We start from the raw sequence: 26,458 nt of genomic DNA on the forward strand, positions 1-26,458 counted from the left end.
GTGAATCTTTGGAATTCTCTACCCCAGAGGGCTGTGGAAGCTCAGTCATTGAGTATGTTTAAAGCAGAGATTGACAGATTTCTAAATACAAATTACATAAGGAGCTATGAGGATGGTGTGGGAAAAAGGCATTGAACTGGAAGATCGGCCATGATCATATTGAATGGTGGGGCAGGTTCAATGGGCTGAATGGCCTACTCCTGCTCCTATGTTTCTCTAATACTTTACTCCAGGAACAGTCAGGAGAGGAAAGGTCACTCATTTTGTTGTTGAGCAGCTCAGCAGATGGGCCAGGGCCGATAATGCACAAAATGGTTAAAAGGAATAAATGACGTTAGGTAAGTTAAGAAGTAACAGAAGCTTGGGGAGACAGTGAGAGGAAGAAAAAGGGGGAGGATAAAAGTGCTCCACAACTCTATTGTCCTGAAGGGAAAAATATGTAATTACTTGAGAACTCAAGGGCTGGATTTTCCTTCTGGAGTCAGGAAGACGACATCAAAAGAACTTCTGCGTCCCGACCCCACACTGCGTCAGAGGTCGACCCCCTCAGGCCAATTAGTAGCCAGAGGGTGTGCTCTAATTGAGGACAGCGGGCAGTGTCCCGAGGCTGGAGGGCCAGCTGTGAGGATGGGATTTAAAAAGGCGACTGAAACACCGGCCATGTTTTGGCCACCGCACAGGGCCTGCGTGGCAACTGGAAAATTATGGTCAGCCCAGGAGAGGAGTTTATTATCTATATTAGCTACCTGCCGTTTGTAAGCAGGTAGCCATTACCCCGCACCCCCTCACCATCGCCACCAGCAACCCCCCACCCCCCGCCCCACCACTGACCCAGCCGCTTTCAAAATGGCTGTGTCGGACCTGTGCCAGCAACCTACACGCCGTCTGGCGGCAGGAAATCCCGGGCCCACTCGCCTCTGATCCCACCCACACCGAGCCTCAAAAACCTGGTCCCAAATGTTTGCCTGGTCTGTCATGTGGTGACATGGACCATTCAGGAAACTGTCAGCAGTTTTCCCTATTAAAGAGAAGAGAAGGCTTGAGGGATGACCAGATAGAGGTCTTCCAGTCTATGAAGGGAGCTTGATAGGCTAAAAGTAAAGATGTTTCTACATTGCAGAACCAGGGGCCAGTCTGTAATACATTCACTAGGGAATTCAGGAGCAACCTCTTTTCCCAGTGAGTGGTTGGAATGTGGAACTTGCAACCCACATGGAATGTTTGAGGCAAAAAGCATAAGCTGTATTTAAGGGGAAGCTGGATAAACACACGAGGGAGAGAGAGAAATAGAAGGATATGTTGCTGGGGTGAGAGGAAGAAGAGTGGGAGGAGGTCATGAACAGCATAAACACTAGCATGGACCTGATGGGCTGAATGGCTTCTTTCTGTGCTGTAAATACTATAAATATTACTTTGTACTGCTTTGTAGTTCATCTCTGTCCCCAGAAGAAGAATCACATTTCCTTTACACTATGGGCTGGATTTTGTTTTGCGGCTGGCATACATGGGCTCTGCACTGCCACGCCGCTGCAATCTGGAGCCTGCGGCTCATTAGAATATGCAAGCCGGCCGCTCCCACCACACCCCCCACCCCCCCCCCCCCCCCAGTCATGTGGTAGGGGCGACCTCAGCGATGCCATGAATGGCCTCAAATGTCTCTGCGCAGGTGCTGGTGCCATTTTGAAAGGGCTTGCAGCCCTGTGTAGGGAATGCAGAGTTCCCTCCATTCCACCACCCCCCCCCCCACCAACTACACTGAAAGTAGATATTTAGCCACCCCCCCCCCCATACCCCAACTACACAAAAGTCACAGAGTTGACCCCTTTCCCCACCCCCAATTGCACCAAGTACACAGTTCACCCCTCACCCCCCCCACCCCCCCATGCTAAAATTTCAGAGTTCACCCCATGCCCCCCGCCTACCTCTACACTACAAATGCTGAACTCGCCCCTTCCCTACCTTGGTGGCACCAGCTTTCCCTGGATGGGAAAATGAAGGCGTGTGAGTGCCCCCCATCGCACTGAAGATCTGGAACTCCAGGTAAGATCGTGGGTAATTCAGTTTAAATGTGTGCAAACAGGTAATTGCAATATTCAAAGCATAGTTGCATCGGACAGTGGCAGAGTGCCCACCACAGAGCTTCCCTGCCGCTAGGAAGATCAGCCCCAACAATCCCAGCGCCAGGCTTCGTGGTAGGCCACTGCCACTCCGATCCTCCTGCTACGGAACCTGATGTTAGGAGCTGAACAAAATCCAGTCCTATAATAGGAACAGGAGTAATCCATTCAGCCCCTCGACCCTGTTCCACCATTTGGTTATATCAGGGCCGTTGTGTATCTTAACTCCATTTACCCGCCTTTCCTCCATATCCCTCGATTCAAAAAAAAAATAATTCTCTGTTAGTCTTAAAAATTTCTATTGACCCCACGATCCACAGCCTTTTGGGGGAGAAATTTTCAGATTTCCACTAACCTTTGTGATCAAAAATTGCTTCCTGATTTCACTACCCACTCCCTCCCATTCCTTAAGGGGCAGCTCCAGGCTTTTCTGCACAGCAGCCACTGTATGCAAGTATATTTCATGCAAAAATTCATACAAGTGCCTTGTGTTTCCTCACACTCGTCTTCATGTGTCAGCAGAGACAGTGTGAGCAGTCGATTTGACCATTGGTGGCATCACATGCAAGCTTTAGCATGTAGAAACATAGAAAAATAGGAGCAGGAGTAGGCCATTCGGCCCTTCGAGCCTGCACCGCCATTCAATATGATCATGGCTGATCATCCAAACTCAGTGCCCTGTTCCCGCTTTCTCCCCATATCCCTTGATCCCATTAGCCCTAAGAACTATATCTAACTCTTTCTTGAATATATTTAATGATTTGGCCTCAACTGCTTTCTGTGGTAGAGAATTCCACAGGTTCACCACTCTCTAGGTGAAGAAATCTCTCCTCATCTCAGCCCTAAATGGCTCACCCCTTATCCTTAGACGGTGACCCCTGGTCCTGGAGTCCCCCGCCATCGGGAACATCCTTCCTGCGTCTAGTCTGTCCAGTTCTGTTAAAATTTTGTAAGTAATGTGCTTTGCAACCAAAGTCACCAAATAGTGATCAGGCATGGCATCCCTGACTGGTTTGCACCTTTCTAATCTCAGTCCACTGAATCCACTGCAGCCCATTTCTCCTCCAAGGTCAGTGAACACAGACCAGGATTGAGCTTGGGACCTTGCTGGCCTGTTGGTTGGGGTTGGCACTATAATATTGAGCCTTTGATGTGAGCCATACCACCCCTGGCATAGCCTGTGTCTGTTTACAGCATTGCTAGTTGAATATCCAACCGAAAGAGCGATGAATGAAGCAGGAAACTGAGACACAGAAGTGAATAATACAGCTGATATCTGGCCTAGAGCCTCCCTGGCTAGTCTGTTAAATGTTCCATTGCATCTATTTCAGAATTCACACTGCACTTTACAGCAATATGCTCCACTTGAACTGTTGCCAGGAGTCCCTCCAGCAATATGCAAGCAGATGGGATAGTGTGACAGACAAACAGTGGTAACAGAGATATCTGAATATAGATCTAACGTCAAACCATTAAACAGATTGGGATAAGCCCTAATATAACAGCTTGCATTAAAAATACATACTGTAATTACTAATTTAAAAGGAGTCAGGAAACTTGTTTAATCAACATTAAGACCAAGGAGAGAAATTAAAAATGAGTAAACTCTGAGTAAGAAGGAAGTAAGGTCAATTGTGTTCATCCAAAGGGTGGTCAATGTGTATAATACATTATCAGACAGGGTGTTGAGGTTTTTGACCCAGCAACAGTGAAGAAGCAGTGATATAGTTCCAAGTCAGGATGGTATGTGACTTGGAGGAGAACTTGCAGGTGGTGGTGTTCGCATGTGTCTTCTGCCCTTTTCCTTCTCTGTGGTAAAGATCACAGGTTTGGAAGATGCTGTCAAAGGAGTCTTGGCAAGTTGCTGTAGTGCATCTTGTAGATGGTACACACTGCTGCCACGGTATCAGTGGTGGAGGGAGTAAATGTTTAAGGTAGTGGATGGGGTGCCAATCAAGCGGGCTGCTTTGTCCTGGATGGTGTCTAGCTTCTTGAGTGTTGTTGGAGCTGCACTCATCCAGGTATGTGGACAGTATTCTGTGATGGAAACCACACCTGCCAAATCTCAGAGACAGTTGCACAGAGAGACAATGGAATTACTCCCTGATTCAATTAGCCAGATCAGTTTTGTCAATAATAATGATCAAAAGACATTGAGACTCATTGTCTGTATAAGAACCAGCATTCCACCCCCACACTAAGTGTGTCTAGTAAGCTTTGAAGAATCAACAAACCTCGCAGGCGATGCTGTCTCAAACAAAAAGCTTGTCGCATGACTAACCTGGGGGCCAACCTGGAATTTGATTGAATTATGCTGACAGAAAAGTTTTGAGACAGACTGCTTTTGAATATCAAAGAGCAGCAAGCTCTTCCTCTCTCTCTGTCTCTCAAGCAAAGCTCGAGGGACCCATGGAAGTAACTTAAACCTCAAGACAGAAGACCCCTGCAGCTTTCTGGTACCAGCAAAACAAGTTTGAAAAAGTGCACTGGGCCCCAACAAAAACTGCAAAACTTAACTTCAACCAAAGACTTTACATCCAATCCAAAAACCAGTAACTGAATTCCATCTACTACTTCAAACCTTCCCCATTTAATTCTTTCTCCTCTTCTGTATCTATTTGTGTGTATGTTTATCGCGTATACATGATAGCGTGGTTGCCTTGCGTAATTTTAGTTGCTTTAACTGAGTTAGAGTTTTAACGTTAATAAACTTACACCTTTCTTGTTTAAACCTGAGAAAACCTGTCTGGTTGATTCCTTTACAATTACAATTAGAGAGCAGTGAGCAAGGACTCACTGAGGGGAATCTAAAAAAACACTGTGTTTTAAAAGTTAAACCCTGTTATGGCCAAACCAGGAAAGGGACCGAGAAGGGAGCCTGAGACCCCTGCCTCATCTGGTCATAACAATTCCATCACACTGTGGGTGTACTTACACCCCAAGGACTGCAGCGGTTCAAGAAGGCAGCTCACCACCTTCTCAAGGGCAATTAGGGATAGGCAATAAATGCTAGCTCAGCCAGCGATGCCCAAATCCCATGAACAAATTTAAAATGCACTCCTGACTTGTGTCTTGTCGATGGTGGACAGGCATTGAGGAGTCAGGTGGTGAGTTACTCACTGCAGGATTCCCAGTCTCTGACTGGCTCTTGTAGCCACTGTATTTATGTGGCTGGTGCAGTTAAGTTCCTGGTCATTGGTAACCCCCTGGTTATTGATGGTGGGGAATTCACTGATGATAATGCCATTGAACTACAAGGGGAGATGGTTAGACTTTCTCTTGTTGGAGATGGTCATTGCCTGGCACTTGTGTGGTGTGAATGTTAATTGCCAATTATCAGCCCAAGCCTAAATGTTGTCTGGGTCTTGCTGCCAGTGGGCACGAACTGCTTCAGTATGTGAGGAGTTGTGAATGGTACTGAAAATTGTACAGTCATCAACGAACATCCCCACTTCTGACCTTATGATGGAGGGAAGGTCATCGATGAAGCAGCTGAAGATAGTTGGGCCTAGGACACTACCCTGAGGAACTCCTGCAATGATGTCGTGGGACTGAGATTATTGGCCTCCAACCGCCACAACCATTTTTCTTTGTGCTGGGTATGACTCTAACCAATCTAGAGTTTTCCCCATGATTCCAATCGACTTCAATTTTGCTAGGACTCCTTGATGCTACTGTCGGTCAAATTCTGCCTCGATGTCACGGGCAGTTAGTCTCACCTCGCCTCTGGAATTCATCTCTCTTATTCTGTTTGGACCAAGGCTGTAATGAGGTTTGGAGCTAGGTGGCCCTGTCAAAAATGTAAAAAAGAATGAACGCTGTAAATACGGAGAACCCAAACTGAGCATTGGTGAACAGGTTATTGCTGACTAAGTGCTGCTTCATAAGCACTGTCGATGACCCCTTTCATCATTTTGCTGATTATTGAGAGTAGACTGATGGAACGGTAATTGACTGGCTTGGATTTGTCCTGCTTTTTGTGGACTGGACATCCCTGGGCAATTTTCCACATTGTTGGGTAGTATTGTAGCTGTACTGGAACTGCTTGGTTAGTGGCCTGGCTAGTTCTGGAGCACATCTTCAGTACTACAGCTGGGATGTGGTCAGGACACGTAGCCTTTACAGTATCCAGTGCCTTCAGCTGTTTCTTGATATCACATGGAGTGAATCAAATTGCCTGAAACTGGCATCTGAGGTGTTGGGGATTTCAGGAGGAGGCCAAGATGAACTATCCACTCGGCACATCTGGCTGAAGATTGTTGCAAATGCTTCAGCCTTGTCTTTTGCACTGATATGCTGGGCTCCCCCATCAGTGAGGATGGGGATAATTGTGGAGCCTCCTCCTCCTCCTGTCAGTTATTGTTCACCACCATTCATGACTGGATGTGGAAGGACTGCAGAGCTTAGATCTGATCCGTTGGTTGAGGGATCGGTTAGCTTTGTCTATAGCATGCTGCTTCTGCTGTTTATCATGCATGTAGTCTTGTGTTGTAGCTTCCCCAGGTTGGCACCTCATTGTTAGGTATGCCTGGTACTGCTCCTGGCATGCCCTCCTGCACTCTTCATTGAAGCAGGGTTGATGGTTATTGTAGAGTGAGGGACATGCTGGGTCATGAGGTTACAGACGGTAGTCGAATACAGTCCTGCTGCTGCTGATGGCCCAAAGCACCTCATGGATGTCCAGTTTTGAGCTTCTAGATGTGTTCTGAATCTCTCCCATTTAGCACAGTGGTAGTGCCACACAACACGATAAGAGTGCATCCTCCATGTGAGGACAGGACTTTGTCTTCAGAAGGACTGTACTGTGGTCACTCCTACCAATACTGTCATGGACAGATGTATCTACGACAGGTCGATTGGTGAGGATGAGGTCAAGTAGGCTTTTCCCCCTCTTGTTGGTTCACTCACCACCTGCCTCCAGCCCATTCTGACAGATATGTCCTTCAGGATGTGGCCATTTTCGACAATCGTGGGCTACCACATTGAAGTCCCCCCACCTAGAGTGCATTCTGTGTCCTTATTACCCTCAGTGCTTCTTCCAAGTGGTGTTCGACATAGAGGAACACTGATTCTTCTGCTAAGAAGGGCAATAGGTGGTAATCAGCAGGGGGTTTCCTTGCCCATGTTTGGTCTGATATCATGAGACCTCATGGGGTCTGGAGACATACGATCATAGGTTCATAGGAAATAGGAGTAGGAGTAGGCCATTCAGCCCATCGAACCTGTTCCGCCATTCAAACAGATCATGACTGATCATCTACCTCTACGCCATTTTTCCCCACTATCCCCATATCTCTTGATGTTAGTATTTAAAAATCTATGAACATGATCAATGATTGAGGTTCCACAGCCTTCTGGGGTACAGAATTCCACAGATTCACCACCCTCTGAGTAAAGAATTTCCTCCTCATCCCAGGCTTAAATGGCCTATCCCTTATTCTGAGACTGTGTCCCCTTGTTCTGGACTCACAAGCCAGAGGAAACATCCTATCTACAACTACCCAGTCACGTCCTGTAAGAATTTTGTAAGTTTCAATGAGATCACCTCTAATTCTTCAAAACGCGAGAGAATATAGGCCCAGTTTCTGCAATCTCTCATCATAAGACAAGCCTGCCATCCCAGGGATTAGTCTGGTGAACCTCCATTGCTCTCCCTCTATGGCAAGTATGGCCTTCTTTAGATAAGGAGACCAAATCTGTACACAATACTCCAGGTGTGGTCTCAATGGAAGCAATACATCTTTACTCCTGTACTCAAATCCCCTTGCAATGAAGGCCAACATACAATTTGCCTTTTTAATTGCTTGCTGCACCTGCATACTAGCTTTTAGTGATTCATGAACAAGGACAGCCAGGTGTCTTTGGACATCAACACTTCCCAACCTCTCTGCATTTCTGTTTTTTCTACCAAAGTGGATCACTTCACATTTATTCACACTATATTCCATCTACCATGTTCTTGCCCATTCACTTAGCCTGTCCAAGTCCTCTTGAAGCCTCCTTGCATCCTCCTCACAACTTACATTCCTTCCTAGTTTTGTATCATCTGCAAATTTGGAAATATTACAATTGGTTCCATATCCATATCATTGATATAGATTGTGAACAGCTGTGGTCCAAGCACTGATCCTTGCAGTACTCCACTACTAACAGCCTGCCATCCTGAGAATGACCCATTTATTCCTACTCTCTACTTTCTGTCTGTTAACTGATTCTCAATCCATTGCAGTAAATTGCCCCAATCCCATGTGCTCTAATTTTGTTTGCTAACCTGTGTGGGACCTTATCAAAAGCCTTCTGAAAATCCAAATACACCACATCCACTGGTTCTCCTTTATCTATACTACAAGTAATATCCTCAAAAAACTCCAACAGGTTTGTCAAATGTAATTTCCCTTTCACAAATCCGTGTTGACTCTGTCCAATCATATCACTATTTTCCAAGTATTTTCCTTTATAAAAGATTCTAACAATTTTTCAAGTAATATCTTTTTATTGATACTAATTACTTTCAGTTCTTTATTTTTACAAGTCCCTTGGTTCCCTAGTTTTTCTGGGAGATTTTCTGTGTCTTCCTTTGTGCAAACAGACACAAAGTAATTGTTCAGTTTCTCTGCCATTTCCGCATTCTCCACCACAAAATCTCCTGTCTCCGTCTGCAATCCTTAACTTCTTTTGTTCACCACACCACAGTTCACCCTCCCTGTTGAGTTTGTGTCTTAGAGGAATATATATTTGTTGTAAACCATGTAATACTTCTTTAAATACTAACCATTGCCTGTCTACTGTAAAATCTTTTAATGTATTTTCCAATCCACCATGGCCAACTTACCCCTCATACGTTCATAGTTTCCTTTGTTCAGATTTAAGATCCTGGTGTCAGAATAAACTATATCTCTTTCAAACTTCATGTAGAATTCTGTCATATTGTGATCACTATTTCCTAATGCCCCTAGTATAGGCAGGTGGTAGGGAAATGTAGGGACAGGTGGGGATGTGGTAGGAATATGGGATCAGTGTAGGATTAGTATAAATGGGTGGTTGATGGTCGGCATAGACTCGGTGGGCCGAAGGGCCTGTTTCAGTGCTGTATCTCTAAATAAAATATCATACCAGAAATGTTGGTGAACACAGGGCTTAGGGAGAGGGAGGAACTGAAGGAAATCAGTATTAGTAGAGAAATGGAGTTGGGGAAATTGATGGGATTGAAGGCCGATACTCTGCATCCCAGAGTACTTAAGGAAGTGGCCCTAGAAATATTGGATGCATTGGTGGTCATCTTCCAAGATGGGCGGCACAGTGGTTAGCACCACAGCCTCACAGCTCCAGCGACCCGGGTTCAGTTCTGGGTACTGCCTGTGCAGAGGTGGTAGGGAAATGTAGGGACAGGTGGGGATGTGGTAGGAATATGGGATCAGTGTAGGATTAGTATAAATGGGTGGTTGATGGTCGGCACAGACTAGGTGGGCCGAAGGGCCTGTTTCAGTGCTGTATCTCTAAACTAAACTAAACTAAACTAATGGCACCTTTACAGCAAGGTTATTAATTAGTCCTTTCTCATTGCATAATGCTAAATCTAAAATAACCCTAGTTTGTTCTTCAACATACTGCTCCAGAAATCCATCTTGTACACACTCCAGGAATTCATCCTCTACAGCATTAGTGCGAATTAGGTTTACCCAATCTGTATGTAAATTGAAGTCTCCCATTATTATTGGATTGCCCATGCTACATGCAGCTCTAATTTCTTGATTTATACCGTGCCCAACATTACCAATACAGTTTGGTGGCCAATAAACAACTCCCACCAATGCTTGCCACTCCTTGCTGTTTCTTAGCTCCACCCAAACTGATTCTACATCTTGCTGATTTGATCGAAGATCCTCTCTCACTAATGTATTGATCTTGTCCCTTATTAATGTTATTAATGTCAATTTGAGGATTCCCAGAGCTACTCCCTCCTGATTCTATACTACTCATCCGGCAGCGCAGACATGATGGGCCAAGTGGCCTCTTTCTTTGCCATAAACCTTCTATGATTCCCCCACCTCTGAATGGTGATGGAGGAGTCTGAGTCATTGCCTGTACGTACGAACATACATACGAACATACAAGATAGGAACAGAAGTAGGCCATTCGATCCCTGGAACCTGCTCCGCCATTCAATAAGATCATGTTTGATCTTTTTGTGTTTCAAATTCCACACTCCCATCTACCCCCAATAACACTTGATTCCCTTGCTTAACAAGAAACTATCTGCATCCGCCGTATAACTTTTCAATAAAAATATCCTGAGACAGAGATTTCCAAAATTGCACCTTCTAAAGGCCTGCTACTCGACCCGAACCTGACGGGACCCGACGACATGTGTCGGGTTTGGGTCGGGTCGGGTTGCACTGCCGGGTCCAGCATTCGGGCTCGGGTCCGGCTGGGTCGGACACACTCTATCACAGGTAAGTGGCTCCAATGTTAATTTTAAATTTTTGGCATGGAAAGGTGGTTTTGTTACAGTTATTTTAAACTTGTGCAGATCAGCAAGAAAGTGAAAAACGGAAGGTAAGTTACCTGATGGCCGGGTCGGGTGGGGTCAGATGTGGTTCTGTCAGGCTCGGGTCGGGTTTTTTTTTGCAGACCCGAGCAGGCCTTTAGCACCTTCTTCTGAGAGAAAAAAATTCTCCTCATCTCTGTCCTGAAAGGGTGACCCCTAATTTTAAAACAGTGCCCCCTAGTTCTGGACTCACACACAAGAGGAAACATCCTCTCCACATCCACCCTGTCTAAATTGTTCAGAATCTTAGAAACTTCAAGCAATTCTCCCCTCACTCTTCTAAACTCCAATGAAAACAATCCCAGTCTGTCCAACCTTTCCTCATAAGACAACCTGCTCATTCCAGGTATCAATCTAATAAACCTCCTCTGAGGTAGGATTTGGTGAGTATAACTACATCAGGCTGTTGCTTGACTAGTCTATGGGACAGCTTTCCAAATTTTGGCACAAGACCCCAGCTGTTAGTGTGGAGGACATTGCAGAGTTAGCTGGGTGGGATGTACCTTTGTCATTTCCAGTACCTAGGTTGAGTGATTTGAACTTATGTCTCTGGAACAGTGTGTCAAGCCTACTGGATTACCAGTCCATTATCACTTTGCTACCGTTCCCCGTGCACCCAATGATGTATTTTGAAGTGTGGTCACTGTTATAATGCAGAAAAAGTGCCAAATCATTTTAGAACAGCAAGATCCCACACAGAAAATGAGCCAAGTTACCAATTAACCTATGTCATGATCTAGGACACAAATGCCAAAAGCATGATTTGACATTTTAACATCTAGGTTATTGTCCAGTACTCACAACCATGAGGCGTTCCATGATCTATAATGGCACTAAATCAGGCAGCATTCTGCACACAAAGGGCAGTGAAAATCTGGAACCATCTCCCCCGAAAGACTGTGGATGTTGGGGGTCAATCGGAATCTTCAACACTGCGATTGATAGATTTTCGTTCCAGATCAATGATCTGTCATCAGAACTAGAAGATGACAGAGATGAACAACTTTTAAGCGAATGCAGCTCCGGTCATTACTAGCACCTTCTGTCTGCAGCCTGACCTGCTGAGTGTTTCCAGCATTTTCTGTTTTGATTTTCAGATTTCCAGCATCAGCAGTATTTTGCTTTTGCTGAGAGATTTTCATTAGGTAAGGGTATCAAGGGATGATGGAGTAAAGGTGGGTAAATAGAGTTGGGATACAGATCAGCCTTGATCTAATTGAACCGTGGAACAGGCTCGAGGGGCTTGGTGGCCTCCTCCTGTTCTTATGTAGAATACCAGTCTACACACTATTTGATACACTGTAAAGTATATGGTCTGATGAGGCACCGCTATGTTGAATTGTGCCTTTCATATTGTCATGGAATGAGGTGACAATACTTAGTAGCTTTGGTGGACATCCGATCTTTGCTAGTAGTCTGAAGAGACCACATTTACTGACGAGGTCAAAGGCTTTGGTGAGATCTATGAAAGCAACGTAGAGGGGTATCTGTTGTTTGCAGCATTTCTCCTGTAGCTGGCGAAGGGAGAACAGCATGTCAATGGTGGATCTCTCTGCTCGAAAGCCGCACTGTGCCTCAGGGTAGACACACTCAGCCAGCTTCTGGAGTCTGTTTAAAACGACTCGAGCGAAGACTTTCCCCACTATGCTGAGCAGGGAAATTCCACGGTAGTTGTTGCAGTCACCGCAGTCACCCTTGTTCTTATAGAGGGTGATGATATTGGCATCGCGCATGTCCTCTGGTACTGCACCCTCGTCCCAGCACAGGCAAAGCAGTTCATGGAGTGCTGACAGTATAGCAGGCTTGGCACTCTTGATTATTTCAGGGGTAATGCTGTCCTTTCCAGGAGCTTTTCCACTGGCTAGAGAATCAATGGCATCACTGAGTTCCGATTTTGTTGGCTGTTCGTCCAGCTCATCCATGACTGGCAGAGACTGGGCTTCATTAAGGGCAGTATCAGTGACATTTCCCTGGAGTACAGTTCTAGGTAGTGCTCCACCCAACGGCATGAAGCCCTGTGATATTGACCACAAGTCGTGGGAGTGAGTTGCCAGTGATCACCAGAGCTGGCGGACAGCCATAAAGGCGGGGCTAAAGAGTGACGAATCAAAGAGACTTAGCAGTTGGCAGGAAAAAAGACAGAAGCACAAGTGGAGAGCCAACTGTGTAACAGCCCTGACAACCAATTTTATCTGCAGCGCCTGTGGAAGAGTCTGTCTCTCTAGAATTAGCCTTTATAGCCACTCCAGGCGCTGCTTCACAAAACACTGACCACCTCCAGGCGCTTACCCATTGTCTCTCGAGACAAGGAGGCCAAAGAAGAAGAAGAAAGTATCTGGTGTAAAAAGGATTTACCAAAATGATGCCAGAACTGAAAAGTGACAACCATCAGGAAAGATTGAACAGGCTGGGGTTCTTTTTCTAGAAAATAGAAGACTGAGGGGTGACCTGATAGAGGTCTTCAAAGATCAAGGGGGTGACAGTGGTGTAGTGGTAATGTCACTGAACCACTAATCCAAAGGCCCAGGCTAATGCCCTAGGAACACAGGATCAAATCCCACCAAGGCAGCTGGTGGAATTTAAATGTAATATATTTTTAAAAATTTGGAATTAAAAGCTAGTCTCAGTAATGGTGCCATGAAACTATCATCAGTTATCATAAAAACCCATCTGGTTCACTCATGGCTTTTAGGGAAGGAAATCTGGCATCCTTACCTGGTCTGGCCTACATGTGACTCCAGACCCACAGCAATGTGGTTGGCTCTTGATTGCCCTCTGAAATGTCCTAGCAAGTCATTCAGTTGTCAAGGGCAATTAGGGATGGAAGCAAATGCTGGCCTTGCCAGTGATGCCACGTCCCGTGAAAGAATAAGAAAAAATTTGATAGGGTAGATGTAGAGAAGATTTTTCCGGTTATTCATCTCTAGTTCTGATGGCAGGTCATTGATCGGGACTAAAAATCTATCAATTGCAGTGTCGAAGATTTCTGTTGACACCCCACCTGCTCTGCCCCACCTTGCCCCACAAGCACCAACAGCCTTTTGGGGGGGAGAGTTCCAGATTTCCACTACTCTTGCTGTGCAGAATGCTTCCTGATTTAATGCCATATGCTATATTATGGATCGTGGATGAGTATGTTAGCCCTAGTGGTTGTGAATACTGGACGATAACCTCGATGTTAAAAGACCAAAACTGGGAGCCATGGATATAAGATAGTCACTAATAAATCATAGGGCAGGGGCTCTCAACGTTTTTGCTTCTGAGGCCCCCACCTCCCATGTTATAATGGACCCGCATGTAACACATGACAAGTATTTCTTTCTGTATAAAAATTAGTTATAGAATTTAACAGATATTTATTACTTTTTGTTTTGCTTATAGGTTGACTGTTATTCTCTGGTCTTCCCATTTCTTGGGCTGAGATTCTTGCTTTGCTCCACACTCCAACTGAACGGAGACCAGAGAATCTCATATTATTATCCTTCCAATTTTTAAGTGCTTTGTATCCTAAGCAAGCATTTTTTTTGAAAAAATTGCATATACTGTATAATTATCGTCAGGATAAAATTCTAATTCCCTAAGGTACAGCACCTCAATGGCAGTGGCTGGGGTATGGGGGAATGGGGGATGTGGGTGAGGGGGAGTGGGAGTGGGGGAGGTGGGTGTGGGGGAGTGGGGGAGTGGTGGGAGTGGGGGAGGTGGGTGGGGCGGTGGGGGAGTGTGGGAGGTGCGTGTGGGGGAGTGGGGGAGTGGTGGGAGTGGGGGAGTGGTGGAGGTGGGGGAGTGGGGGAGGTGGGTGTGTGGGAGGTGGGTGTGGGGGAGTGGTGGAGGTGGGGGAGTGGGGGAGGTGGGTGTGGGGGAGTGGTGGAGGTGGGGGAGTGGGGGAGGTGAGTGTGGGGGAGTGGGGGAGTGGTGGGAGTGGTGGAGGTGGGGGAGTGGGGGAGGTGGGTGTGGGGGAGTGGTGGAGGTGGGGGAGTGGGGGAGGTGGATGTGGGGGAGTGGCAGAGGTGGGGGAGTGGGGAAGGTGGGTGTCGGGGAGGGGAGTGGTGGGAGTGGGGGAGTGGTGGAGGTGGGGGAGTGGGGGAGGTGGGTGTGGGGGAGTGGGGGAGTGGTGGGAGTGGGGGAGTGGTGGAGGTGGGGGAGTGGGGGAGGTGGGTGTGGGGGAGCGGTGGAGGTGGGGGAGTGGGGAAGGTGGGTGTCGGGGAGGGGAGTGGTGGGAGTGGGGGAGTGGTGGAGGTGGGGGAGTGGGGGAGGTGGGTGTGGGGGAGTGGTGGAGGTGGGGGAGTGGGGGAGGTGAGTGTGGGGGAGTGGGGGAGTGGTGGGAGTGGTGGAGGTGGGGGAGTGGGGGAGGTGGGTGTGGGGGAGTGGCGGAGGTGGGGGAGTGGGGAAGGTGGGTGTCGGGGAGGGGAGTGGTGGGAGTGGGGGAGTGGTGGAGGTGGGGGAGTGCGGGAGGTGGGTGTGGGGGAGTGGGGGAGTGGTGGGAGTGGGGGAGTGGTGGAGGTGGGGGAGCGGGGGAGGTGGGTGTGGGGGAGCGGTGGAGGTGGGGGAGTGGGGGAGGTGTGTGTGGGGGAGTGGGGGAGTGGTGGGAGTGGGGGAGGTGGGTATGGGGGAGTGGGGGAGGTGGGTGTGGAGGAGTGGTGGAGGTGGGGGAGTGGGGGAGGTGGGTGTGGGGGAGTGGGGGAGTGGTGGGAGTGGGGGAGTGGTGGAGGTGGGGGAGTGGGGGAGGTGGGTGTGGGGGAGCGGTGGAGGTGGGGGAGTGGGGGAGGTGGGTGTGGGGGAGTGGGGGAGTGGTGGGAGTGGGGGAGGTGGGTATGGGGGAGTGGGGGAGGTGGGTGTGGAGGAGTGGTGGGTGTGGGGGAGTGGGGGAGGTGGGTGTGGGGGAGCGGTGGAGGTGGGGGAATGGGGGAGGTGGGGGAGTGGGGGAGGTGGGTATGGGGGAGTGGGGGAGGTGGGGGAGTGGGGAGGTGGGTGTGTGGGGGAGTGGTGGAGGTGGGGGAGTGGGGGATGGGGGTGTGGGGGAGTGGTGGAGGTGGGGGTGTGGGGGAGTGGTGGGAGTGGGGGAGTGGTGGAGGTGGGGGAGTGGGGGAGGTGGGTGTGTGGGAGGTGGGTGTGGGGGAGTGGGGAGGTGGGGGAGTGGGGGAGGTGGGTGTGGGGGAGTGGGGAGGTGGGGGAGTGGGGGATGTGGGTGTGGGGGAGTGGTGGAGGTGGGGGAGTGGTGGAGGTGGGGGAGCGGGGGAGGTGGGTGTGGGGAGTGGTGGAGGTGAGTGGGGGAGGAGGTGCAGAGGTGGCAAGGAGAGTGAAATCATGAACAAGGTGGAACTAAGGGGAAGTCAGAAGCACGAAGAAAACATGGATACATTGAGAATTTTGCCAACTGATTTGATGCAAATAATTATGTCACTGGGGAAAAAGAGATGAAGCTTTAAATGATGACCTACTCACTCTCTCTCTGGCACTGATTCTCAGTGCTGTTCACCTACTCACTCCCTACCTCAACATCAAGTCCTGCTGCTGCCTCACATGGATCTGCTTGCTCTCTCGCTCTCTCTCTCTTTCTTTCTCTTTCTAGACTTCAACCAAAACCTGTGTGAACACAGACCCTGCCTCTGATTCACTCTCACTGGATGGATTCCCTTAATTGACAAAACATCTTGGCCATTTGTCCCACTCCGTTTCTGATTATCATGTCTTTTTTTTCGACACATTCTCTGGTTATGTTTAGTGGACCCCTTGAGACATTCACGCTGACCCGAGAGGGCCGCGAAACCAGGGGTTAGAACCCATGCAATAGGGAATTCAGGAGAAGTTTCTTTACCCAGAGAGTGGTGACAATGTGGAACTCACTACCACATGGAGTAGTTGAGGTGAATAACAGAGATGCATTTAAGAGGAAGCTAGATAAACACATGAGGGAAAAAGTAATAGAATATATTTTGATGGGATTAGATAAAGTAGAGTGGCAGGAGGCACATGAAACAGGTCTGGACCAGTTGGGCTGAATGGCCTGCTTCTATGCTATAAATACTATGTACTATCGACCTGTCAAAAAGAGAATGATGTTCTGACATCCATCTCCTCACTGCCAGCTGTTAAGTGAGTTCCTCAATTGCTTTGTAGGCGGTCACTAGGCTGTGTTGGTTCAGAGCCTGCCTGCAATACTTAATTCTGTGCATGTTGGGAAGTGTTACTCCTTCTGTATTACTGACAGTGTTATGGGTCTCTTCTTCCTTCACTAGGTCAGTATTATCCTGACACTGATGGTGCCTTACTATGCCATCGACACAGAATCTCCACTCATGGAGATGTTTGTGCTGCACGGATTCCACGTGGCCAAGTACATTGTTGCTATTGGGTCTGTGGCGGGATTGACGGTCAGTCTGCTCGGCTCCCTCTTCCCGATGCCCAGGGTGATTTACGCCATGGCTGACGACGGTCTACTCTTCAGGTCGGTGTCTCTCTTCACACTTTTTGTGGTCCGGGAGATTGTAACTGTGAAGGGAAATGGTTTTGTGATTTCTTCCAGTCGGGGATGAGGAGAGAGCTATTGTTCTTCCCTCTGGCACATCAGCTCTCTCCTAGTTTCAGCTTATTGTACCACGGGCAAACATATTGGGCCCAATTGTCCACCGGCCTTTGAGATCCTGGTGAAACAGCCAGGATTCTCCCACAAGGAACCTTCTCTGCTGAACAAAGAACAAAACAGCACAGGAACAGACCATTTAGCCCTCCAAGCCTGCGCCGATCTTGACGCCTGTCTAAACTAAAACCTTCTGCACTTCCGGGGACCGTATCCCTCTATTCCCATCCTATTCATGCATTTGTCAAGATGCCTCTTAAACGTTGCTGTCATACCTGCTTCCACCACCTCCCCCGGCAGCAAGTTCCAGGCACTCACCACCCTCTGTGTAAAGAACCTGCCTCGCACATCCCCTCTAAACTTTGCCCCTCTCACCTTAAACCTATGTCCCCTAGTAACTGACTCTTCCACCCTGGGAAAAAGCTTCTGACTATCCACACTGTCCATGCCACTCATAACTTTGTAAACCTCTATCATGTCGCCCCTCCACCTCCGTCATTCCAGTGAAAACAATCCGAGTTTATCCAATATCTCCTCATAGCTAATGCCCTCCAGACCAGGCAACATCCTGGTAAACCTCTTCTGTACCCTCTCCAAAGCTTCCACGTCCTTCTGGTAGTGTGGCGACCAGAATTGCACGCAATATTCTAAGTGTGGCCTAACTCAGGTTCTGTACGGCTGCAGCATGACTTGCCCATTTTTATTCTCTATGCCCCGACCGATGAAGGCAAGCATGCCGTATGCCTTCTTGACTACCTTATCCACCTGCATTGCCACTTTCAGTGATCTGTGGACCTGTATGCCCAGATCTCTCTGCCTGCCAATACTCCTAAGGGTTCTGCCATTTACTGTATACTTCCCACCTGTATTGGATCTTCCAAAATGCATTACCTCACATCTGTCTGGATTAAACTCCATCTGCCATTTCTCCGCCCAAGTCTCCAACCGATCTATATCTTGCTGTATCCTCTGACAATCCTCATCACTATCCGCAACTCCACCAACCTTTGTGTCGTCCGCAAACTTACTAATCAGACCAGCTACATTTTCCTCCAATTCATTTATATATACTACAAACAGCAAAGGTCCCAGCACTGATCCCTGCGGAACACCACTTGTCACATCCCTCCATTCAGAAAAGCACCCTTCCACTGCTACCCTCTGTCTTCTATGACCGAGCCAGTTCTGTATCCATCTTGCCAGCTCACCTCTGATCCCGTGTGACTTCACCTTTTGTACCAGTCTGCCATGAGGGACCTTGTCAAAGGCTTTACTGAAGTCCATATAGATAACATCCACTGCCCTTCCTTCATCAATCATCCTCATCACTTCCTCAAAAAACTCAATCAAGTTAGTGAGACACGACCTCCTCTTCACAAAACTATGCTGCCTCTCGCTAATATGTTCATTTGTTTCCAAATGGGAGTAAATCCTGTCCCGAAGAATCTTCTCTAATAATTTCCCTACCACTGACGTAAGGCTCACTGGTCTATAATTTCCTGGATTCTCCTTGCTACCCTTCTTAAACAAAGGAACAACATTGGCTATTCTCCAGTCCTCTGGGATCTCACCTGTAGCCAATGAGGATACAAAGATTTCTATCAAGGCCCCAACAATTTCTTCCCTTGCCTCCCTCAGTATTCTGGGGTGGATGCCATCAGACCCTGGGGACTTATCTACCTTAATGCTTTGCAAGACACCCAACACCTCCTCCTTTTTGATAATGAGATGACTGAGACTATCTGCACTCCCTTCCCTAGACTCATCATCCACCAAGTTCTTCTCTTTGTTGAATACTGATGCAAAGTATTCATTTAGTACCTCACCCATTTCCTCTGGCTCCACACATAGATTCCCTCCTCTGTCCTTGAGTGGGCCAGCCCTTTCCCTGGTTACCCTCTTGCTCTTTATATATGTATAAAAAGCCTTGGGATTCTCCTTAATCCTGTTTGCCAATGACTTTTCATGACTCCTTTTAGCCCTCCTGACTCCTTGCTTAAGTTCCTTCCCACTGTCTTTATATTTCTCAAGGGCTTCGTCTGTTCCCAGCCTTCACGCCCTTACGAATGCTTCCTTTTTACTTTTGACTAGGCTCACAATATCCCTCGTTATCCAAGGTTCCCGAAACTTGCCAAACTTGTCATTCTTTACAGGAACATGCAGGTCCTGGATTCTAATCAGCTGACGTTTGAAAGACTCCCACATGTCAGATGTTGATTTACCCTCAAACAGCCGCCCCCAATCTAAATTCTTCAGTTCCTGCCGAATATTTTTACAATTAGCCTTCCTCCAATTTAGCACCTTCACCCGAGGACTACTCTTATTCTTATCCACAAGTACCTCAAAACTTACGGAATTATGGTCACTGTTCTCGAAATGCTCCCCTCCTGAGACTGCGATCACTTGGCCGGGCTCATTCCCCAATACCAGGTCCATTACGGCCCCTTCCCTAGTTGGACTATCTACATATTGTTTCAAGAAGCTCTCCTGGATGCTCCTTACAAATTCTGCCCCATCCAAGCCCCTAGCACTAAGTGAGTCCCAGTCAATATAGGGGAAGTTAAAATCGCCCACCACTACAACCCTGTTACCTTTACATCTTTCCAAAATCTGGCTACATATCTGCTCCTCTACCTCCCGCTGGCTGTTGGGAGGCCTGTAGTAAACCCCCAACATTGTGGCTGCACCCTTCCTATTCCTGAGCTCCACCCATATTGCCTCGCTGCACGACCCCTCCAAGGTGTCCTCCCGCAGTACAGCTGTGATATTCTCGGCAGGTGGTTGTGCCACTGTGGGCACATCTCAGGTGCCCGTTGATAGAGTCCATAAATACTTTTAAATTGGACTAAGATGGTTGCTTACACAGAGGGAGGGGGATTAGACCATGTCATTCATATAGAAGCATGGAAAATAGGAGCAGGAGTAGGACATTCGGCCCTTCGGGCCTGCTCCGCCATTCAAAAAAGATCATGGCTGATTGTCTAATTCAGTACCATGCTCCCACTTTCTCCTCATATCCCTTGATCCCTTTGGCATTAAAAAATATATCTATCTCGTTCTTGAATATATTTAATGACTTGGCCTCCTCTGCCTTCTGCGGTAGAGAATTCCATAGGTTCACCACCCTCTGAGTGAAGAAATTTCTCCTCATCTTGGTTCTAAATGGCATACCCTGTGTCCTGAGACTGTGACCCCTAGTTCTGGACTCCCCAGCCATTAGGAACATCCTCTCTGCATCTAGCCTGTCTACTCCTGTTAGAATTTTATAGGTTTCTATGAGATCCCTCTCATTCTTCTGAACTCTAGTGAATATAGGCCTAGTCGTCCCAATCTCTCCTCATATGCCAATCCTGCCATCCCAGAAATCAGCACTCCAAGGCAAGAACATCCTTCCTCAGATAAGGAGACTAAAACTGCACACAATACTCCAGATGTGGTCTCACCAAGGCCCTGTATAACTGCAGTAAGACATCCTTGCTCCTGTACTCAAATCATCCCGCAATGAAGGTCAAAATACCATTCACCTTCCTAATTGCTTGCTGCACCTGAATGCTTGTTTTCAGCGACTGGTGTACAAGGACACCCAGGTCTCATTGCACCTCCTGCTTTCCCAATCTATCACCATTCAGATAATAATCTGCCTTTCTGTTTTTACAACCAAAGTGGATAACCTCACATTTATCCACATTATACTGCATCTGCCATGCATTTTCCCACTCACCCAACTTGTCCAAAACACATTAGAGCCTCTTTGCATCCTCCTCACAGCACACATTTCTCCCCAGGCTTGAGGTCATCTGCAAACTTGGAAATGTTACATTTAGTTCCCTCACACAAGTCATTAATATATATTGTGAATAACTGGGGCCCAAGCACTGATCCCTGTGGTACCCCACTAGTCACTGCCTGCCACCCAGAAAAAAACACTTTTATTCCTATTCTCTGTTTCCTGTCTGTCAACCAATTCCCAATCCATGGCAGTATATTGCCCCCAATTCCATGTGCTTTAATTTTGCACACTAACCTCTTATGTGGGACCTTATCAAAAGCCTTCTGAAAATCCAAATACACCACATTCACTGGTTCTCCCTTATCTATTCCACTAGTTACATCCTCAAAAAACTCCCAGTAGATTTGTTAAGCATGACTTCCCTTTCATGAACCCATGCTGACTTTGCCCAATCCTGTTTCTGCTTTCTAGGTGTTCTGCTAGCACATCCTTTATAATAGACTCTAGCATTTTCCCCACTATTGATGTAAGGCTAACTGGTCTGTAGTTCCCTGTTTTTTCTCTCCCTCCTTTTTAAATAGTGGAGATACATTTGCCACCCTCCAATCTGTAGGAACTGCACCAGAGTCTATAGAATTTTCAGGAAAATAACAGCACAGTCGATGGGATTGAATGGCCTTTTTCTTTACTGGAATATTCTATGATCTGTTGCCACTCCAGTGACACCATGAACCGAGACTGTGCCCTCGAGGATGTGACATCATTGAGCAGCACTTCACGACATCATGTCAGGGGAAGGTCTCAGACAAAATGTGTACCCCAGATCTGGGTATAAGTAGCTCTTTTTTATATTGCCCATCTCTAACTTCCCTTGAGAAACACAGTAACAGAGAGGCCAACTGAGAGGAAATCCAAGCCTATACATATTTACAGTGAGAACATTGAGAGGTTGTGAATAATTCAGTATCTCCTTTAAATGGATCAACCTATTATGACCTGTGGGTCATTTGCAAAATGGGTGCAGTTCAACATGGACAGTTGGACATTTTTACATCCTTGATGATGTAAACTTCAGCTCAACAAAAAAATCTTCCGCTCCTATTCTAATTCGCACCAAGTCCCGACCACCCGTCACCCTGTGCTCCTGACCCGGCAAAGCCTCGATTTTGAAATTCTCATCCTTGTTTTTCAAATCCCTCCATGGCCTTGCCCCTCCCTATCTCTGTAATCTCCTCTAGCCCCACAACCTTCTGAGATATCTGCGCTTCTCTAATTCTGGCCTCTTGAACACCCCCAATTTTCATCACTCCATTATTGGTGGCCGTGCCTTCCACTGTTGAGGACCTAAACTCTGGAATTCCCTCCACAAACCTCTCTGCTTCTGTACCTCACTCCTCCTTCAAGATGCTCCTCCTTAATACCTAATCCTTTGACCAAGCTTTTGGTAACCAGTCCTAATATTTCCTTATGTGGTTCAGTGTCAAGTTATGTTTGACAACACTGCTGTGAAGCACCTTGGGAGATTTAACTGCAATAACTGTATTATATATGCAAGTTGTTGATGAAAAATTGCATGGAGTAGTTGAGATGAACTTAAGGGGAAACTTAGATAAGTACATGAGGGAGAAAGAAATAGCAGCATATGCTAATAGGGTGAGATAAAGAAGGTTGGGAGGAGGCTCATATGCAACATAAACACAGGCATAGACTGGTTGGGCCAAAGGGCCTGTTTCAAAGTTGTGAACTCTATATAGTCCTATGACTGTGCTGTAATGTTTATGGTTATGGTTTGTCTAGGTTTTTTGCCCATGTCAGTAACTACACGGGAGACCCCAGTTGTGGCCTGCATTGTTTCGGGATTCCTGGCGGGTCTTCTCTCCCTACTGGTCAGTCCTACGGGACCTTATTGAAATGATGTCCATTGGGGACTCTCCTGGCCTACACTCTGGTGTCAGTGTGTGTCCTGCTCCTGCGCTACCAGCCTGAGAGTGACATAGACGGCTTTGTGAAGTTCTTGTCGGAGGAAGGCACAAAGAAGAAGGAAGGGGTACTGGCTGAGTGTGAGAAAGAGGGCCCGTTCTCCCCAATGAGCGAGGGTGAAGACTACACTGGCCTTGGGAAGAATACATGCGGAGCTAAGAATCTGCCCTCTTTGGGAGATAACGAGATGTTGATTGGAAAACCAGACAAGTCCACTTATAGCATGAACCATCCTAACTATGGCACCGTGGATATGAGCACAGGAATAGAGGCAGATGAGTCTGAGAATATCTACTTAATAAAGCTCAAGAAGCTGATTGGACCTCGGTATTATACCATGAGGATTCGGCTTGGCCTGCCCAGCAAGATGGATCGTCCCACCACCGTCACTGGACGCACGGGTCACCACCTGTGTGATGCTGCTCTTTGTCTTGATCTTTGTCTTCTGCTCCTTCGCCATCTTCGGGAGAGGAGTACATCTACAATCAGAGCTGGTGGGCCATCCTCCTGATCATTCTGATGGCTCTGCTAATCTGTTCACTGGTCTTTGTGATCATACAGCAGCCCGAAAACCCCAAAAAGTTGCCATATATGGCACCCCTGCGTTCCCTTTGTGCCTGCGTTTGCCATGTTGGTGAATATGTACCTCATGTTGAAGCTCTCCAGTATAACGTGGATCCGCTTTGCAGTCTGGTGTTTTTGTGGGTAAGTGTGGATTAAATGCTTTGGTTGATCATGTTTAAATTGGAGTACTTTGTTGATGCTGAATTGGGCCACATGTTCTATTTTCACCTTTGAATAAGCCCCTGACTATGAATCAATTGGTGTTGTTTGAAATTGAAAACAAATTTACACTTGAATGGAGAGCTCCCACTGAGTTGAGGGACAATTGCCCTCTCAATTGTAATTGGAACAGTGGAAGATTAATGATTGGGTTCCCACAACATCCTTTGGGTGATTCCCCACTCAGACTGATGGGTTTCTCACTGCTGCATCCTAAATACACTTTTATGGGTCACTCTCAGATCAGTCCTTTGTGAAAATTAGCCAGTAAGAGAATGAGGAGAAAGGTGAGGAGATATTTCTTTACACCGAGGGTTTTTGGAGCTTGGAGTGCTTTGCCCTGTGGGGGGAAGTGGGGGGGTTGTGTGGGTTACGGCAGTAAGACATCTTCTGGCGACAAGTGGACAAACATTTTAAGCAGAGATCTTGGAGAGCAGGGGTAGGGAGATTAGTTTTTGGATTCCTCTGGCAAAGAGCTGGGACAGGTACAATGGGCCAAATGGCCTCATTCTATTCTGTAAACTCCAGAGGTTCAATGGTCCCATGGAAACACTTACAAAAAAAAAGTACACAAAATGTGGCACAAATATACCAATTTCACCAGCAGAGGTCATAAGGATAGGTAGTGTGGCAAACACAAACGCTACATTGTTGCAGTGAGGGTGATCTTCTGACGTTAAGGACTCATGCACTTTCCTTGGGGGAGAGGACAAGGTGCAGCTAAACTGGTCCTATAGCAGACCTAGGAGTGATCAATATCAGCAGTGGCTTGGAAAAATTAGACCTTGTTGTGGCTCTTTTTTGGATGTAAAGTGAACATAACGTGAGCTAGTTTTAAGGGCAAATATCCCATGCCTAAAGACTTCTACCCCGATCTTGGGTTGGGGGTATTTTTTCAAGCATCCCCTGGAAGCTGCCTAACAGGCAATAGGCCGTTATGCATGCCACTAAGGGGGCCTAAGGTCCGATTTAAGCCCCTCAGGGATATTGAGTTGCAATGATTCAACGTCCCGCTGTGCTTGGCATTCGTCAATGGCCAAAGTAAGGCAACAAAAACAAAAAATTCAAATATCATTGCTATGCAGTCTGGAAGAGCAGGAGTGTTCCCCCAACTTCACAGTATTCACTATCGCTCCCCTCACAGCACCAGCAGCACCCCCCTGCCCCCTCCAACTCTGCCCTCATCCACCCCGTGGGACGTAATCTTAACCTCTGATGATGAGGCAAATGGCCTGACATTCATCAGTTTAAAACAGGTGAGCTACCTGTGGAGGAGGGACTGAAGACACTCTGTGCATGTCACCATTTGAGGCCTGAAAAGAGGCTTATAAGAATGACTGCATTTGTTGACAACGCGATCGGTAGGTGGTGCTGTTTTTTGGCACATGCGCAAATACAGCATGTGCCACAAAAACGTCACAGCCTGCGACTGTAGCAGCTTGCCAGGACTAAAGATGGCGCTGCTCAAAGAATCACGCAGATGAACCTAACAAACACGTGGCAGCATACAATGGCCGGAGTGAGAGAGTGGAGCGGGCCGGGGGAGAGCAGCGCGGGGGGCGGGGAGGGACCAGCGCGGGGAGAGCAGCGGGTGACGGGTGACGGGGGAGGGGGGGAAAGAGGGAGGGAGGGGGGGTAAAGAAGGAGGGGGGGGAAAGAGGGAGGGGTTTCGAAAAGAGGGAGGGGGGGAGAGCTGGGGGGAAGGGGGGGGAGAGCTGGGGGAAGGGGGGGAGGGAGGCTGGGGGAAGTGGGGGAGAGAGCTGGGGGAAGTGGGGGAGGAGAGCTGGGGGGAAGTGGGGGGAGAGAGCTGGGGGAAGGGGGGGAGAGCTGGGGGAAGTGGGGGAGAGAGCTGGGGGAAGTGGGGGAGAGAGCTGGGGGAAGTGGGGGAGAGAGCTGGGGGGAAGTGGGGGAGAGAGCTGGGGGAAGGGGGGGAGAGCTGGGGGAAGGGGGGGGAGAGCTGGGGGAAGGGGGAGAACTGGGGGAAGTGGGGTGAGAGAGCTGGGGGAAGTGGGGGAGAGAGCTGGGGGAAGTGGGGGAGAGAGCTGGGGGAAGGGGGGGGAGAGCTGGGGGAAAGGGGGGGAGAACTGGGGGAGGGGGGGAGAGCGGGGGGGAGGAGGGGAGGGAAAGGGGAGGAAGGGGAGAGGGAGGGGGGGGTGGGGGGAGGACTGGGGGTGAGGGGAGAGAGTGGGGGGGGGGAGGGCGGGGGTGGGGGAGAGTGGGGGTGGGGGGGGGGGAGGGGGGAGCAGCGGAACGAGAAGAGGAGTGCCTTTTTCTGTGCATGCGCCGTAAGCACAACAGCAAAAGACTTACCGGGCCAGTCCCTGGACCCGGCGACACCAACGTCTTCGGGCCGCTCGCTCCCCGCGGCTCTCTCTACGGCCTCTCGCATCCCGGGCCCTCTCCATTCAAGCCGTTCCCTCCAGCTGCGGATGCCCAATCCAGTTGCTTTTCTCCCCCTACTTCTCCACAGTACTTCAGGCATTGCAACTGTCTGGTCCCTGCATTTGGCATGCTCCCTCTCTCCCCACCCCCTCCCCGCTCTCCCCCCTCGCCCCCACCCCTCCCCCCACCTCTCCACCCCCTCCCTGCTCTCCCCCACCCCTCCCTCGCTCTCCCCACCACCTCCCCCCCTCTCCATTTTCACCTCTCCCTCTTCACCCACCCCATCCCTCCCCCTCTTTCACCCACCACCCCTTCTCCACCCCCCTACCTCCATCCCTCCA

General features: G+C 48.3%; 1 protein-coding gene across 1 annotated transcript in view; it reads left to right on the top strand.

Moving 5' to 3' along the window:
- The window catches only part of LOC137375090 (solute carrier family 7 member 14-like), a 75,840-nt gene that overhangs the window by 44,812 nt on the left and 4,570 nt on the right, over nt 1-26,458 (top strand). Inside the window, 8 exon segments of the mRNA XM_068041718.1 lie at nt 16,902-17,110; nt 22,770-22,797; nt 22,799-22,864; nt 22,866-22,895; nt 22,897-23,352; nt 23,354-23,416; nt 23,418-23,549; nt 23,551-23,653. Coding sequence (XP_067897819.1) covers nt 16,902-17,110; nt 22,770-22,797; nt 22,799-22,864; nt 22,866-22,895; nt 22,897-23,352; nt 23,354-23,416; nt 23,418-23,549; nt 23,551-23,653 — 1,087 coding nt within the window.

The sequence above is a fragment of the Heterodontus francisci genome, chromosome 11, assembly GCF_036365525.1.
Source record: "Heterodontus francisci isolate sHetFra1 chromosome 11, sHetFra1.hap1, whole genome shotgun sequence".
In the NCBI taxonomy this organism is placed as follows: domain Eukaryota; kingdom Metazoa; phylum Chordata; class Chondrichthyes; order Heterodontiformes; family Heterodontidae; genus Heterodontus; species Heterodontus francisci.